The sequence below is a fragment of the Mixophyes fleayi genome, chromosome 2, assembly GCF_038048845.1.
Source record: "Mixophyes fleayi isolate aMixFle1 chromosome 2, aMixFle1.hap1, whole genome shotgun sequence".
NCBI lineage: Eukaryota > Metazoa > Chordata > Amphibia > Anura > Limnodynastidae > Mixophyes > Mixophyes fleayi.
This window is the reverse complement of record NC_134403.1, coordinates 145,697,761-145,713,533: the sequence shown is the minus strand read 5'-3', so window position 1 is coordinate 145,713,533 and position 15,773 is coordinate 145,697,761. Positions and strand designations below refer to the sequence as shown.

At 37.4% G+C, this 15,773-nt stretch overlaps 1 protein-coding gene across 1 annotated transcript in view; it reads right to left on the bottom strand.

The window, feature by feature from the left end:
* TMEM255B (transmembrane protein 255B) overlaps positions 1-15,773 on the bottom strand; it is an 88,143-nt gene that overhangs the window by 28,036 nt on the left and 44,334 nt on the right. The window contains exons 5-6 of the mRNA XM_075198054.1: positions 8,606-8,686; positions 6,241-6,326 (exon numbers count right to left, since the gene is read on the bottom strand). Of these exons, the coding sequence (XP_075054155.1) occupies positions 6,241-6,326; positions 8,606-8,686 (167 nt within the window). The remainder of the gene's footprint in view (positions 1-6,240; positions 6,327-8,605; positions 8,687-15,773) is intronic.

Below are 15,773 nucleotides of genomic sequence, written 5' to 3'. Positions count from 1 at the left end.
TCCATATAGACCACCCCATTTAAAACTCTCTAATAGATATACTCCTCTCCAAAGAGATAAATTCTGGAGTGCAGATGAGGATTTTTTTTATCCCCAACCCCCACCCCCAAAGAGGATACAATATTCAAAAGATTTGGAATAAGGGAAAATATAAGAACAGCCTCCCCCCTCAAAAGAAGGTATGCAGAAGGAGAGGGAAACGAGCCGGAGTACAGGGAAAGAAAAAGAAGGAATGTTTGAATGCTACTACACAAAGTGTAACACAGGGTGTCTTTATTCTTTCTAACTATCAACAGTCCTCTAATGAAATTCAACTTCTGAGAAAAGGTTTTTCTTTTGCCCCCACTAATCAAGTAAATGAATTTCAACTGTTTGTAGATCTCAATAAGTATGTAAGAAAACTTACACTCAAGCGTCATTTTGAAAAGAAAGAATCTGATAATCAGAAATCGCAGATTAATCCAGTAGTTTTAGATTCTAAATCTGGTTTAAAAAAACCATCTAAATTTAATCCTCTCGAGTCTAAAGGAGAGAATATTGAGATTTTTTATAAATTGATTAAAAAGGACCTTATCAACATTGATAGATCTACTAAATTTAGACGAAAACTTTCTATTCCAGAAAGAAAAGCACTTAAGAGTCTGATGGAAAATAATGAAATTGTAATTAAAGAAGCTGACAAAGGGGGGGGTATTGTCATCTTCAATAGAACAGATTATATTATGGAGGCCAATAGAATATTGGGGGATTCTAATTCCTATCAAACTCTACCTAAAGATCCCACGGAGATGTTTGTGGATGAGTTACGTAATAAACTAAACAAAGCCCTTAGTAAAAATGTTATTAATAGAGATGAATTCTTATTTCTGCTTCAGGAAAATCCTGTTATCCCCATTTTTTATTTTCTCCCAAAAATACATAAGTCCCTAAAAAACCCTCCAGGGATACCTATAATCTCTGGGATTGACTCTTTGACAGCGGCAGCATCTCAATATGTGGAAATATTTTTAAAAGAATTTGTAGTTACACTACCAGCATATCTTAAAGATACTACCTCTCTATTACAGTTGTTACGATTATTTGAATGGAAAGATGGTTACTGATGGGCAACCATAGATGTACAGGCACTATATACCTGCATTGGTCATGACCAGGGGGTTGAGGCCATTATACATTTTTTGGAGTTAGATAGCAATTTGGATAGTTCCCATATAGAATTTATATGTGTTCTTATAAAGTTTATCCTTACACACAATTATTTTAAATTCATAGATCTATTCTATATCCAATTGTGCGGTACAGCTATGGGCACAATATTTGCGCCCAGTTTTGCCAATTTATTTATGGGCAAATGGGAATCAGAATACATATACTCCAATAATCCATTCAAGTCTAACATAATGTTTTATAGACGCTATATCGACGATATCATCATAATTTGGGAGGGTTCTGATGATACCCTTGATGCCTTTTTTAAGTATATTGGGGACAACAACCTCAATTTAAACTTTACCTATAAGACCGATGCCAACTATATTGATTTCTTGGATTTAAAATTGGAAGCCAAAAATGGCCGAATTGAAACAAGTACATTTATCAAAGAGGTAGATAGTAACAGTTATGTACACTTTGAGAGCTGCCATCTGCAAAAGTGGAAGGAAAACATACCTTTCTCTCAATTTAATAGGGTAAAGAGGAACTGTTCTGACGAAGTCATCTGTGCAAGTCAATCTAAGATCTACTTTGAGAGATTCAAAGAACAAGGATACCCTGAAAGCCTGCTAGATAATGCACTTAGCAGGACTAGGGAAAGAAAAAGAGAAGAACTTTTGAGTTATAGAACAAAAGATAACAGCAGGAAGATTTCAGTTCCTTTTATAACAGAATATAGTGCTGATGAAAAAAGAATCAGACACTCTCTAAACAAACACTGGAATATCATCAAAATGGATCCTATCTTGGGTCCTGTATTGGGGGATAAGCCCGATATAGTGTTTAGAAAAACTAAGAATCTAAAAACTCTACTAGCACCTAGCCTCTTGAACAATCTAGTGGACAAAAGTGGGGAAACTTTTCTTTCTAATTTGGGCTCTAACTGTGGCTTTGTAAAATGTTCAAAATGTAATATTTGCAAACTAGCTGATACCCATGGAAGATCTGTCTTTGATTCAACTGGTACCAAGGAGTATAAAATTAAAGGAGCTATTACCTGTCAAACTTCTTCAGTCATCTATATCTTAGAATGTCTGTGTCATCTCAAGTATGTGGGGAAAACTAAAAGAATGCTTAAGATACGTATACAGGAACATGTGCAGGCAATAAAAAACAAACTAGACACACATGCAGTTTCCAGACATTTTAAATTTTTTCATGATGGAGACTCCAGCTTATTAAGATTTAAAGCTATAGAACATGTCACGTTCAGTCCAAGGGGGGGAGATCTTGCCAACAGACTGTCTTGTAGGGAAATGTATTGGATTTTTCAATTAAGTACCCTTGTTCCTCTAGGCCTAAATGAAGCCTTTGAAATAGCTCCATTCATTTGATGTAAGACCTTGTCCTTAATATTTGCTATACTAATTTGGTTTTTCTCTGCTCCATTTTTTTCTAGCTCTTGCTCATTCTTGTGTTTCAAACAGGAAATTACTATCCTGGAGAATTCTAGTCCTATACTCTGTTCAGTCAGTTATTTGATATATAGAGTCATCTTGTTTACTCTGAGTAGTTAGGTTAGTATACTATGTCTAGTATTAAGTAATTGATATTATGAACCACCTATTATATCGGTTAAGTCAGACAAATTGATGTATAGTTTGGACTGTTTTTATTTTATATTTTTGTATACCAGTCTAGCTAACATATTTTATTTGTAATATTTTATTACTCTTCTAATGGGGACTATATTGATATGTCCCCTATGTCATATAAAATTATTTTTGGCATATTCATGACTTACATAGCGTTGTATATAGTATTACTCCGTATTCCGGAAATGATGCAAAACCGGAAGTGACATGTCGCAAATGGGCGGAAGTGATGTGTATATCGGATGCTAACGGAGGTCAAGGAGATCCGTCGAGCTTCGTGGGGGAAATGAACACTCCGGATATTATTGATTGGCAGTGGGGACTATAAAAAACGGGGAACCATGTCCCAAATAATATTCACCCTTTTGATAAAGTCTATTGTGGACGAAACGCGTCAAGGAGGCAGTATTCTTTTCTATGTGTTCCAGCCAGCAGCAGGGAAGGAGTTTCCGGTTCATGCTTGGAATAATTTGGAACTTTCTGTCACAGATAAGCCTGCTTATATTTTATTCAATGTACGGGCATTTTATTTGTCATTTTGGACTGTGCCATGTCTATTAAATTGTATTATTTTTTATGAAATAACGCACTTGTCATGAATGTACTACACTATTGTGTTGCTATTTCCCTTTGAGCCCTAGTGTGAAATCCAATTGGAGGCCAGTTCTGAATTCAAGTGGAATACCATATAGATGTGCAATTTATCATCTGCAATCTGGTACGGGGCCAATCTGGAATAATTATTTCTACACTATTTAATTGGTGACAATACACTATGTTTGGCGCTTCTCTTTTTTCTACTTTTTTCTATAGGTTTACATCTGCAATTTGATGTACAAAAGTGAAGCAGCCTACTGTATGTGTTTTTATATGCTTATGAGCACGTTTGTGCACGTGTTGTTTTAATCTACACTGAGCGCCGTTGTCTTTCTCACTATTTTATATATATATATATATATATATATATATATATATATGTATATATATATATATATACATATAATATATATGGTTATATGTGTGTGTGTATATATATATATATATAGTCAAAGTCATATAATTGGATGAAAGTATATTGGTTGATATTGTTTTATTGGTCGATTGCACTCAGTATGCCACGCTACACGTGGCATATTGCGATCGGGCGGTACAATACGCACGCACACACTCGCATTACAACATTTAGTTATTTATGTAATTCATATTCATGTTGGTTCCGTTACACAGTCATTTATGAGCAGATAGTATTTAGTTTATTATTAGTTTATATAATATGATTATATGTACACTTCAGTGTTATTTAAGGTTCAGGTTGTAAGAAAGGTGTCATGTCTGGTATCATATTAAACCCCTTTTCACCAGCAGCTGTCCGATGCATTCGGCGAAGAGATCACAGATTGCATACTCTAGTTATTGATGTTAGGGAATAAACCTTTAATATGATACTGACCATAAAATGCTAATAGACTAATTGTAACTGGAGAGTCAGATGGGAAGAACAGAGCTTATCCCCTGGAGAGATAACCCCCACCTTTGGATTCCTTAGATTGAACCAGCCTATGACCTGTTTACCCTGGACCCATCTGATGTCTGGATCTATAGAAGCAAGCCACGTCATCTCTATTGTTCACTCTGTAACACTGACTGTATATATAATCATAGCTGCACCGCCACTAGCCTCAGTCTACTCTGATCACAGTATTCAAGGGTGAACTACTGTCCACTGGTGCCTGTGGTTAGCGCAGCGGTATGTATGTATCTTTTGGTATTGGCTGTACTGTACTGTATCTTAATATAATAATGTATTGAATTGTTAACTATTTACGTCTGCTAAAATGAATCACTTTGTGCGTTGGAAACACAACATAATCGCCTATGCAATGCTTATTTGAAAACGATAAAATTACTTTAATAATATATATATATATATATATATATATATATACATATATTATACACATGCACACCATCATGTACACAGTCCATGTAATGTCTTTCAGCCACTTATTCATAGTTTCTGCTATACAATGTAAATAGATAACTATTCATAATTAGATGCAAATATTAACACATCAGAGGGACAATCAAACTTATATCAAGAAAGATTGCACGTGGATGCAAAACTTCATTTACAATATTATATACTCTTGTTAACAAAAGAATCTCCAATAACAATTTTAAACATAATATAAAATAGTAGCATAGATGGTATCAAGGTATCCAGTTTCCCACGGTATCACACGTCCATATATCCACACATCTAACATACTTTCCCCACTGCGTCTGGGAACTTGTGTAAACATTGTATCTATTACTGGGGATTGGGACCATTCCCCGTCCATTTTATTCCCATTGTCAGCATTCCCATTAGGGCAGCACGGTGGCTTAGTGGTTAGAACTCCTGCCTCACAGCGCTGGGGTCATGAGTTCAATTCCCATCCATGACTTTATTTGTGTGGAGTTTGTATGTTCTCCCTGTGTCTGCGTGGGTTTCCTCCAGGTGGTCCGGTTTCCTCCCACACTCCAAAAACATACTAAGAGGTTAATTGGCTGCTATAAAAAAAAAACAATTGACCTAAGTCTGTCTCTCTCTCTGTCTGTGTGTGTATATTAGGGAATTTAGACTGTAAGCTCCAATGGAGCAGGGACTGATGTGAGTGAGTTCTCTGTACAGCGCTGAGGAATCAGTGGCACTATATAAATAAATGATGATGATGATTGGCAGGACACTTATTGACATCCCACATAGGGATGTTTTGGGAAGCGCGGATTCCCAAAACAGTTTTTGTCCTATATACATATATGTTACACTGTCTCCATATGTTTCTATATGTTTCTCATAGACTTCATACACTCCTATATATCCATATGCACTCCCCACATATATGTGCCCAGCCACAGCCTTCATTGGGGACGAGAGACTATACTTGTGCCACCTGGGAAGGGAAAAGAGCATAGAGAAGTAATTTCACACACATGGACACATGTTGGCCAGGGGTGATTACGTAATCACATGTGGCCATTGTGGCACATTCAGTGAAGCTTGTGCATGTGACGCATCTGCTCCATCCTCTTTCACATGATAAATATTTGTGCTATAAGTAATCACCTAGTTTCTATGATGGTGCTACCAAGTTTGCTTGCAGAGTGCGTCATTTAGTACAGTTCAATTGTTTGCATTCTATTCTACTTAATCAATTTATCTTTGCCCAGAAAGTGCCAAAAATATAACAGTGAGCAGTAAGGCATTGCATACTAATCCTTTGAGCTCACTCATATCTTGTGCACAGAAAAAGTATAAAAATATGCATTACCCTATGATGGGCACAATCAAGAAAATAACAAATTTAGTATACAGTTTACATTTGTTACAAAATTTGACATGTGAATGCACTTTAAGACATAGAGACCAATAATATCTTGGATTTCATACTTTTCACAGTCATAAAGGTCACAGCAGTAACACGTGTGAGTCTTAACCCTCAGCTGACATTGACTGGTTTCAGTAGAGCATGTTACCTGTAGTGTACAGAAAAACAAAAACAATTTATTACAATAATTTACATGAATATAATCTGGACATGATGTAAATACATGAGCTCATTGCATGCACAAATGTATATCCACCTATTGATTATGCAGTCTTTGAAATCATGACAGTTGGCAGAAGTCTCTTCAGGTAGCACTTGTTTGCGCTTATTGGGGCAGCAACACCAACAGAATATATTCTATGTTTGTCTGTGTGGTTCTGAATGTATATATATATGTCTAGCTATGTTATTGGTGCTATTTGTGTGCACAGAGGTGGTATGCGAAAAATCTTATCTGGAAGCATGTGCAAAAAAGTCTGAAAATCAGAAAATAAAAAGTTATTAATTTGTCATACTGTCAGGATGAGAGCATAAATCTGATATAATGAAATATAATATTGAATGTCAGGGCCCAAATAAAACATTACATTGATATATAAATGAACCTGATTTACCTGATCAGATAAATGTTTGACCAAATGTTTTTAAAAAGGAAATATTTAGCCCAGTAGGAGGTAATTAGGTTGAGCAAACCCTTTGTGAGGAGACCTGCTTAAGATATGCAGATCACAGACATCCATTGTTTTTGATCATGTATTACACTTCATAATTGACTTCCTTTCAATAGGTAGTGTAAACACAAAGAGCCACTAAATGTAAATGAAAGAGCCATATGCCTAGGTGGGAATATTGAACACAAAGGCCACATTAGAAAGCTTATATAGGTACATAGAAATATGGGCTTGAAAGGAAAATGTCTTCATAGTTCATATTTTGGGAAATCTGGGCGCCACTCCATACCAAGGAACAGAAATCACACCAGGGTTGTGAATGACAGGTACTGGCAGTATCCGGGAACAGCTATAATCTTTGGAAAAGGTTTGTCACATTGATAAGCTATTCATCTTCCAAGCCAATTTCCCTTGGCCAGAAAATGCAAATTCATGTATGTGCTACTCTGAATGTAACCCCTTTTATTTTAAACTGCTTTGCTTGTGTATGTTATCTCAATTTATTAATTGTTTATGAATAATTTTTTATATCTGAATGCCGTGTACTTTTGTATATTAAATCTATAATTTAATATGCTGCGTAACTAATCCATTAGCCAGTTAAGAAGAATATAGCTCGACCAAGTTAACCCTTTGAATGCCAGTGTGTGATTTGTTGATACATTTGATTAACAAGCTTAGTGTGTGCTTGCATTTATATTTGTGTAACAGTCTGGAGGGGTGAAGAATTAACCCTTTGTTCGTTGGTGTGGGTCTTGCTAATTTGTGAGCAGCTAGAAGCCTTGTGTGCCAGTATGGGACGGTATATTGGGGTCCTATTGCCCGTATTCAATAGGTGGTGGCAAACCTGAAGTGTGTGAGGTGTGAGCGCTGTTTGGAGGCGGTTCAGTAGGTCTATAACCTATGTGATAGGTAGAGAGAGACTGTGGGCTGGAATCGTGTGTGACCTTATACCACAAACACCCCAAAGTCACCGCAGCTGGGAGTGTGTTCGTGACACATACATACTGACATGGTCAGCAAGGATTCCCTTCTACACTGTGAGGAGCACTGCTAACCAATTTAATGAGGAGGGGAGCCCCAGGGACAGCATGTAGAAAGACAAGAATCACTGTTAAATTTAATTTAGTATACTGTGGGCATGGTGCTTCAAATTATGGGGGGAAAAAGCCCTTGGCTTTAAAACCGGAAGATTCCTGTTTACAGAGCCCACATCAATTCTCATCAGTTCTGTTGTTCTTTTACTCTTCATGTGGATTTAGTTTTTCTCTGTTTATCCATGGTAGTGCCTGGCAGGTATGCTTGATAAAGATAGTTTGCTACCTATTTCTATTGGCTCTGGTTCAATGTACACCTTGAACAGTTCCTTGATTGACACAATTTTAGAAGATTTCAATAAACAATCATATCTCCTCCATACTGATAAGCCTGGTTAAATCTTCACTGACTCCAGTGCTTTATCTGAACCTATGTGTTGACTGCAGCCATAAATACATACAGAAGCTGAATTTCCCAACAAGATGGTGTACATAAGTAATACAGCAATTCGATAAAAAGTGTTCTAATTGCTATATATACCTTTTGGTCGCTTCTGAAGGACCGCAAATTAGCACGATGTGTGCTGCACAAATAGACAACACTTGTACGCTGATGCAAATGTGTTGCACTTAATGTAGTTAAACTATGTTACTATGCTAAGGCTGTAAATGACTGTTTCCAACACCTTGCTAATACTGTTTGTTGTATATGAACTTACTTCTGTCTGTTGTGTGTCATAAGCAAGCCCTGATCCACTTGCGTAAAACTTACATCTGCCAGTATACAAAGGTCTTGGTTCCTGAAAAATATAACATTATAGATCAGATTTAGTGGGAAATATAGATCAAACACATGTGTTTTATCAAATGTTACCTATAGAATGATAAGAGAAACAATTAGAAAATAAAGGTGTTTTATCAGATTTTAACATCCTTTCTTCTTGTTTTAGCCTCTCATGAATTTAGCATCGCAGACTGTTATGAGCTCACTGCACCTAATGCATACCAGCTATCATTCTATATACAAACTAAATGCAGGTTTGGATTCCTTCCACAGCTGCAAAAAAAGTTTGGATTTAATATCCTTAATTACCCCCAGACTGCTTGTTCTGTGCTACTTACTTTCACCATTGGCCCAGTCAAATTCTATGGCCCCAGCCACCACCACGTCTCAGTTAAAAATAATATTTTCTGCCATTAATTAAAATAATTGATGCATATATACTTACCAGGTATGCAATTCCGCTGCCCTAGGTTTGGCTTACAGAAGCATAAGTTAAATCCTAGCTTGTTTGGGGGTTTTTTTAACTAATTTTCTTCTACTAAATAAGAGGAATGAATAATATTTGGTCAAAAGTAAAACAATAATCCTCTTAAAATGATGCTAAACTTAAAAAAAAAATATAAAGAGTAGCAACAGCTGGAAGGAGACCTACGATTTAGGCTGGGTACACACTACGGAAATTTTTCCCCGATGCGATATCCTTAGCGATTTTAACAACGATTAAAAAAAAAGGCCCGATCCGCGTGCCGTTTCATGTGTACACACTAAACAAGTTTTACACGATTTACCGTCAGATCTGTTCCTCTGTCATAACCATCAGCTGAAAAGATTGTGAATCTGCATACTCCATAGAGATCTATGGACACTGCCGGTCATAGGTGCAAACACACTGCAGAATTGGAATGACATCATTCCATCAAAAAACGAGATTATTAGTCTGGTTTAAAAATCAAATGATACGATGTGCTTTGGAATGATAACTGTTCATCGTTACAGCGTACACACTAATGCAATATTAAGCCGAACACTCATTTATCATGTGATTGGCACAATAATCGTCTGAAAACCCTGTAGTATTAATGTAGTAGATTAGCCACAAAAATTTATATGGACTGATGCAAAAAAAATAATGATTACTTTTTGGTCCCAATCACAAAAGATACATTTGGAGAAAAACAGGTGCAGCATTTGAAGCAAACAACCAGTAAGTATGGTTGTAGATTTATAATGTTTTGGGGTACTGTCTGGGTGGAAAGAACAATGGATTCAACTAAATAGCAACAGATCCTAGAAGCTAATGTCCCAGAGTCAGTGAATACATTGAAGTTAAAAAGAGGTTGAATATTACAGCAAGATAACAATCCAATAATAAAAAAATAATTGTGCATTAAAATCTGCAGAAATATTTTATTCTAAGTTTGTACCCTGCAGAGTGTTAATTTCTTGCAATTTGACAAGGGGTGTCCAAATTTTTGTGTCCATCATGTCATACTAGAAGCCATCCCCAATGTTAATGACATATAGTACAAGGAGGAAACAGACATGGGTGAAGACACCAGAAACTACTGGATTTGTGTAAACATTACTTATTTACCCTAAATAATTTAGTAAAGTATAATTTAAAAAATTCTTATAAAAAAAAGTAAATCCTTGCTATACTATGACTGCTTGGACCATAATAAATTATGTGTACTCCACTGGCAGAAGGAACTTAGGGGCACATTTATCAATATTCACATAAAGTGAAAAGTAGTTTTCAATCCTTATCGCAATGATAAGGATTGAACTACTTCTCACATTTATGTACAACCCTGCACAGAAACAGCAGTTCCAAAAAACTGCTGTTTCAGTGATAAAAAAAATCATACTTACCCCCCTCTTCGGAAGCGCTGTCTTCGGGTCTTCTCTTCACTCTTCAATTGCGCATGTCCAGTTCCAAGAACTGGACATGCGCACACAGATCCCCTCTCTGTCTCTGCAACGATAGTTGCAGAGAGAGAGCGCTGAGTGACAGGGAAGGATCATGTGATCCCTCCACACATGCGCTGTCCAGCTCTGCTCTCCGGAGCAGAGCTGACAGCATTAGATTTCTTCAATTCGGATGATGTACGCCAGCTTCGTACATTAAAATGACAAGTTCCCGAGAAAAATGTTTTTTCGGGACTTGTTAGATTGCGGCCAGGAGCAGTCACCATTCTGTTGAATGGTGACTGCTCCCAAAAACGAAGAGGAATGCAAAGCAGCAGATATCCATGATATCTGCTGCGATGCCCCCTTAATAAATTTGCGGAGGACACTGTGGGACCTTAATGACCCGTTAAAAGCACTATCATGCTTTATTAAATATGCCCCTTAGTGATAATAATAATCATATTCTGGGAAATACCAACAAAAGTAAATAAGAGTAAATAGTAAATAAAAGTTAGGAGAAAGTGATACATCCAATAGCCTCAATCATTGTTCAGGAGGGAAAGGTTGAAGAAGCCAACAATAGACTAAAGCAATTTCCTTGAAATTCAGTGTTTAATTACCACATAACTAAAAAGAACATTCTGAGCTGTTTCACGCCTATCTAACTTCCTGGTTTATTTTGCACTTCTCACATGTTGCTAAATGCATGGAGCACACATTAAAAGTAGGTAAAATAAGAGTCAGTATTTCCGGTCTCACCATTGTGTTATAGAATTTAACCAGCATTTAAAAGTTTACAACGCAGCATGTCCTATCTCCTAAACATTAGCGCACACTACTAGTACAATAAGTTGTATCAGTTAAAGCGCAATGCATGGGAAGTGCATGGAAAATGCATCTAAAGAATACACTCTTTTTTCATTCAGTTTAACCCAATTTCGCAGTGTATCTGTGTGAACGAGCTCTGAGTTCTTTTGATCAAATTTCATTATTAAAAAGTAAACAATTTTTAAAACACCTTAGCCTCTATTTCATTACATTTCTCATAAAATAAGAGATTTTTTAAAAATTTATTTGACAAAAGTTACAATACCTGCAGAGTAATGATAATAAACGTAATAACTGTGTAAAGTTGAACAATTTAACACCGATCTTATAACTTTATACTGTACTTATTTTGTAATGAACAGTGAACTATATAAATTCTTATAATCCAACAAAGCAATCACAGTAAATGCACAGCTAGGCAAGAACGCAGACAGGTAGATTAATGCCATCCATTTATCACATAACCTGCTGTGACCTTCTCCTCAGCCAAGGAAACCAAGAGGCAGATATGCTGCTGGAATTGTGTAACACATAAAAAGAGCTTTGTGTAACAGGTTTGTACTATGGGTGACCAGCTTAGAGATTTTGTTTGTATAACAGGTTTGTACTAAGGGTGACCAACTTCTACATTTTGTGTGACCGGTTTGTACTAAGGCTAACCAACCTCTAGATTTAGTTTGTGCAACAGGATTGTAGGTTTCTATATTTTGTTTGTGTTACAAGTTCATACTAAGGGTAACCACCTTATAGATGTTGTGGTATCCTCTTCAGTTTTAAAAGGCTGTACACTTTTAAATACTAACTACATACTTGTGAATGAAGGGGAGGCAAGATGTCCCAGGTGTTGGAGGCACTCGATTGGTTTACATATTGCACTGTCCAATCACGTATCTCCAAAATCCAAGAATTTAAGCTACTTCCTTTCAAATTTCATCTCATTGCTCTCTAACCTCTGATCATTGTATAGTAATAATTAGCCATGGTATGTGTACCCTGCTCTTGTGTGACAATATCTTCGATATCTTGTAACCTGATAAGGTAGGTCTACAAAGGCACCTTTTGCAGTCAGTAGGATTTGAGGGCAGCAAAAGATGAAGAATAATTTAAAAAACAATTCCTTACATGGATGTGATAAACCTAGCATGGGATTTCTATTTCACCTCCCTATGATTGGCAACTAAAACCCTTCTAGCTCACCCTTCTTCCAGGAACCCATACTGTACTTCAGACTTGGAAAGTTTTAATTTCTCATCAGTCCCCATCAAATTTCCCACACTATATTTTTTGAAACTGTTATTTAATAAAAATTAAATTAGCCATTTTATCTATGTCAATTATATGAGGAAAATGTTTTCAAATCCTTTCACTCCGAGAGGAATTCCTACTCTCTACTTTCCCTACAATCTCACCATGCATTACATTCTCAGTTCCATGGTCAAACCATCCCTTCCCAATTTGTGGATTTTCCACTATCAGGTTCCTGACTTAGAACCTGTCCCAGAGGCCTGATCATTAAGATGATTTTACTACTTTTTAGGCAATGCCTAGCATAACTTTATATTCACTGAACATACTACTCAACCTCTAGACATATCAAACTAGAGATGAGCGCACTCGGATTTATGAAATCCGAGCCCACCCGAACGTTGCCGATCCGAGTCGGATCCGAGACAGATCCGGGTATTGGCGCCAAATTCAAATCTGAAACTGAGGCTCTGACTCATAATCCCGTTGTCGGATCTCGCGATACTCGGATCCTATAAATTCCCCGCTAGTCGCCGCCATCTTCACTCGGGCATTGATCAGGGTAGAGGCAGGGTGTGTTAGGTGGTCCTCTGTCCTGCTATATCTCGTGCTGTTCAGTTAAATTCTGTGCTGTTCAGTTAAGTTCTGTGCTGTGCTGTGCTGTGCTCAGTCCAGTGGTGCTGTGTCCTGTGCTCTGTCCTTCTGAGGTCAGTGGTGCTGCTGGGTCCTGTGCTGTGTCCTGTTCAATCCAGTGGTGCTGTGTCCTGTGCTCTGTGCTTCTAAGGGCATTGTTATTTCCCCAATATTCCAAAGTGTTTCAAAAAAAAAAAAAAAAGTTATTTAAAAAAAATATAAAAAACTAATTACATTTTTTTTTAATTACAACAAAATTTGCACAACCAATCCTGCAGTATAAGCCCATTGGTACTGCAATATTACCAAGTTTACACATTCAGCAATAAAAGTCCAGTGGTTCTGCAATATTACAAAGTTCACACATTCTGCAGTATCAGTCCAGTGGTGCTGTGTCCTGTGCTCTGTCCTGCTGAGTTCAGTAGTGCTGCTGGGTCCTGCGCTGTGTCCTGTTCAGTCCAGTGGTGCTGTGTCCTGTGCTCTGTGCTTCTAAGGGCATAGTTATTTCCCCATTATTCCCAAGTTTTTTTTTTAAAAAAAAAAAAAGTTATAAAAAAAAAATAAAAAAAAATAAGTAAATAAAAATAATTATAACCAAATTTGCACAGCCAATCCAGCAGTATATAAGCCCATTGGTACTGCAATATTACCAAGTTCACACATTCAGCAGTAAAAGTCCAGTGGTTCTGCAATATTACAAAGTTCACACATTCTGCAGTATCAGTCCAGTGGTGCTGTGTCCTGTGCTCTGTCCTGCTGAGTTCAGTAGTGCTGCTGGGTCCTGCGCTGTGTCCTGTTCAGTCCAGTGGTGCTGTGTCCTGTGCTCTGTGCTTCTAAGGGCATAGTTATTTCCCCATTATTCCCAAGTTTTTTTTAAAAAAAAAAAAAGTTATAAAAAATAAATAAAAAAAAATAAGTAAATAAAAATAATTATAACCAAATTTGCACAGCCAATCCAGCAGTATATAAGCCCATTGGTACTGCAATATTACCAAGTTCACACATTCAGCAGTAAAAGTCCAGTGGTACTGCTATTACAAAGTTCACTGATTCAGCAGTGTATAAGTTCAGTGGTACGGCTATTACAAAGTTCACTGATTCAGTAGTGTATAAGTCCAGTGGTACTGCTATTACACAGTTCCCTGATTCAGCAGTGTATAAGTCCAGTGGTACTGCTATTACAAAGTTCACTGATTCAGCAGTGTATAAGTTCAGTGGTACGGCTATTACAAAGTTCACTGATTCAGCAGTGTATAAGTCCAGTGGTACTGCTATTACACAGTTCCCTGATTCAGCAGTGTATAAGTCCAGTGGTACTGCTATTACAAAGTTCACTGATTCAGCAGTATAAGTCCAGTGCTACTCTCCTGTGCCGCATATAATTTTTAAAGGCTTTGCCGAGTGTGTGTGGCTTAGGGGTACGCTCTCTTGTGCTACATATAATGGAAAACCAAAATTTGGAGGATAAAGTAGGGAAAGATCAAGACCCACTTCCTCCTAATGCTGAAGCTGCTGCCACTAGTCATGACATAGATGATGAAATGCCATCAACGTCGTCTGGCAAGCCCGATGCCCAATCTCCTAGTACAGGGCATGTAAAATCCAAAAAGCCCAAGTTCTCAAAAAATAGCAAAAAGAGAAACTTAAAATCATCTGAGGAGAAACGTAAAGTTGGCAATATGCCATTTACGACACGTAGTGGCAAGGAACGGCTTAGGCCCTGGCCCGTGTTCATGACTAGTGGTCCAGCTTCACCCAAGGATCTAAGCCCTCCTCCCCCCCCTACAAAAAATTTAAGAGCGTTATGCTGTCAGCAACAACAACAAAACAGCAAAGAACTCTGCCTTCTAACCAGATGACATCACAAATCTCCAAGGCGAGTCAAAGGGTGTTGTTGGTTGTGAACCCTGACCTTCCCATCACTGTACGGGAAGAGGTGACTCCATCCAGCATTTGCAGCATGCCCTCTGCATATGCTGGAAGGATCCCCCACAGTCCAGTTACAGATTTGGCTAATGAAGGTGTGAATGTTGTACACTGGGAGGAGGATATTGATGTAGCTGGCGCTGAGGAGGATGTTGATGATTATGATGCAGACAGATACCAAATTGCCTTTCTCAATTTCTATTTATATTCTAGATTATATAACGGCTGAAAAGTTTTCTGTTTTACTCCTAGTGGAGAGGGGATCTGATGCAGACAGATACCAAACTGCCTTTGTCCATTTCTTTGTATATTTGAATTTCTAGTTCTACAGTCTATGCAGGCTGCTTTATTTATATTCAACTACAAGTGTAGGGCGGGGGGGGGGCATAGATAGCCACCAAAGTAACGTGGTCCATTTAATTTCACTTTCTAGCTCCACAGTCTGTGCAGCCTGCTTTTTTTATCTTCAAAGTATTTATATTTACAAGCCTTGCAATCTAAATTAACTAGAGGTAGTGACGTGGTAGAACTCCAAAAGGCAGTTTGGAAGCCCCTGTACA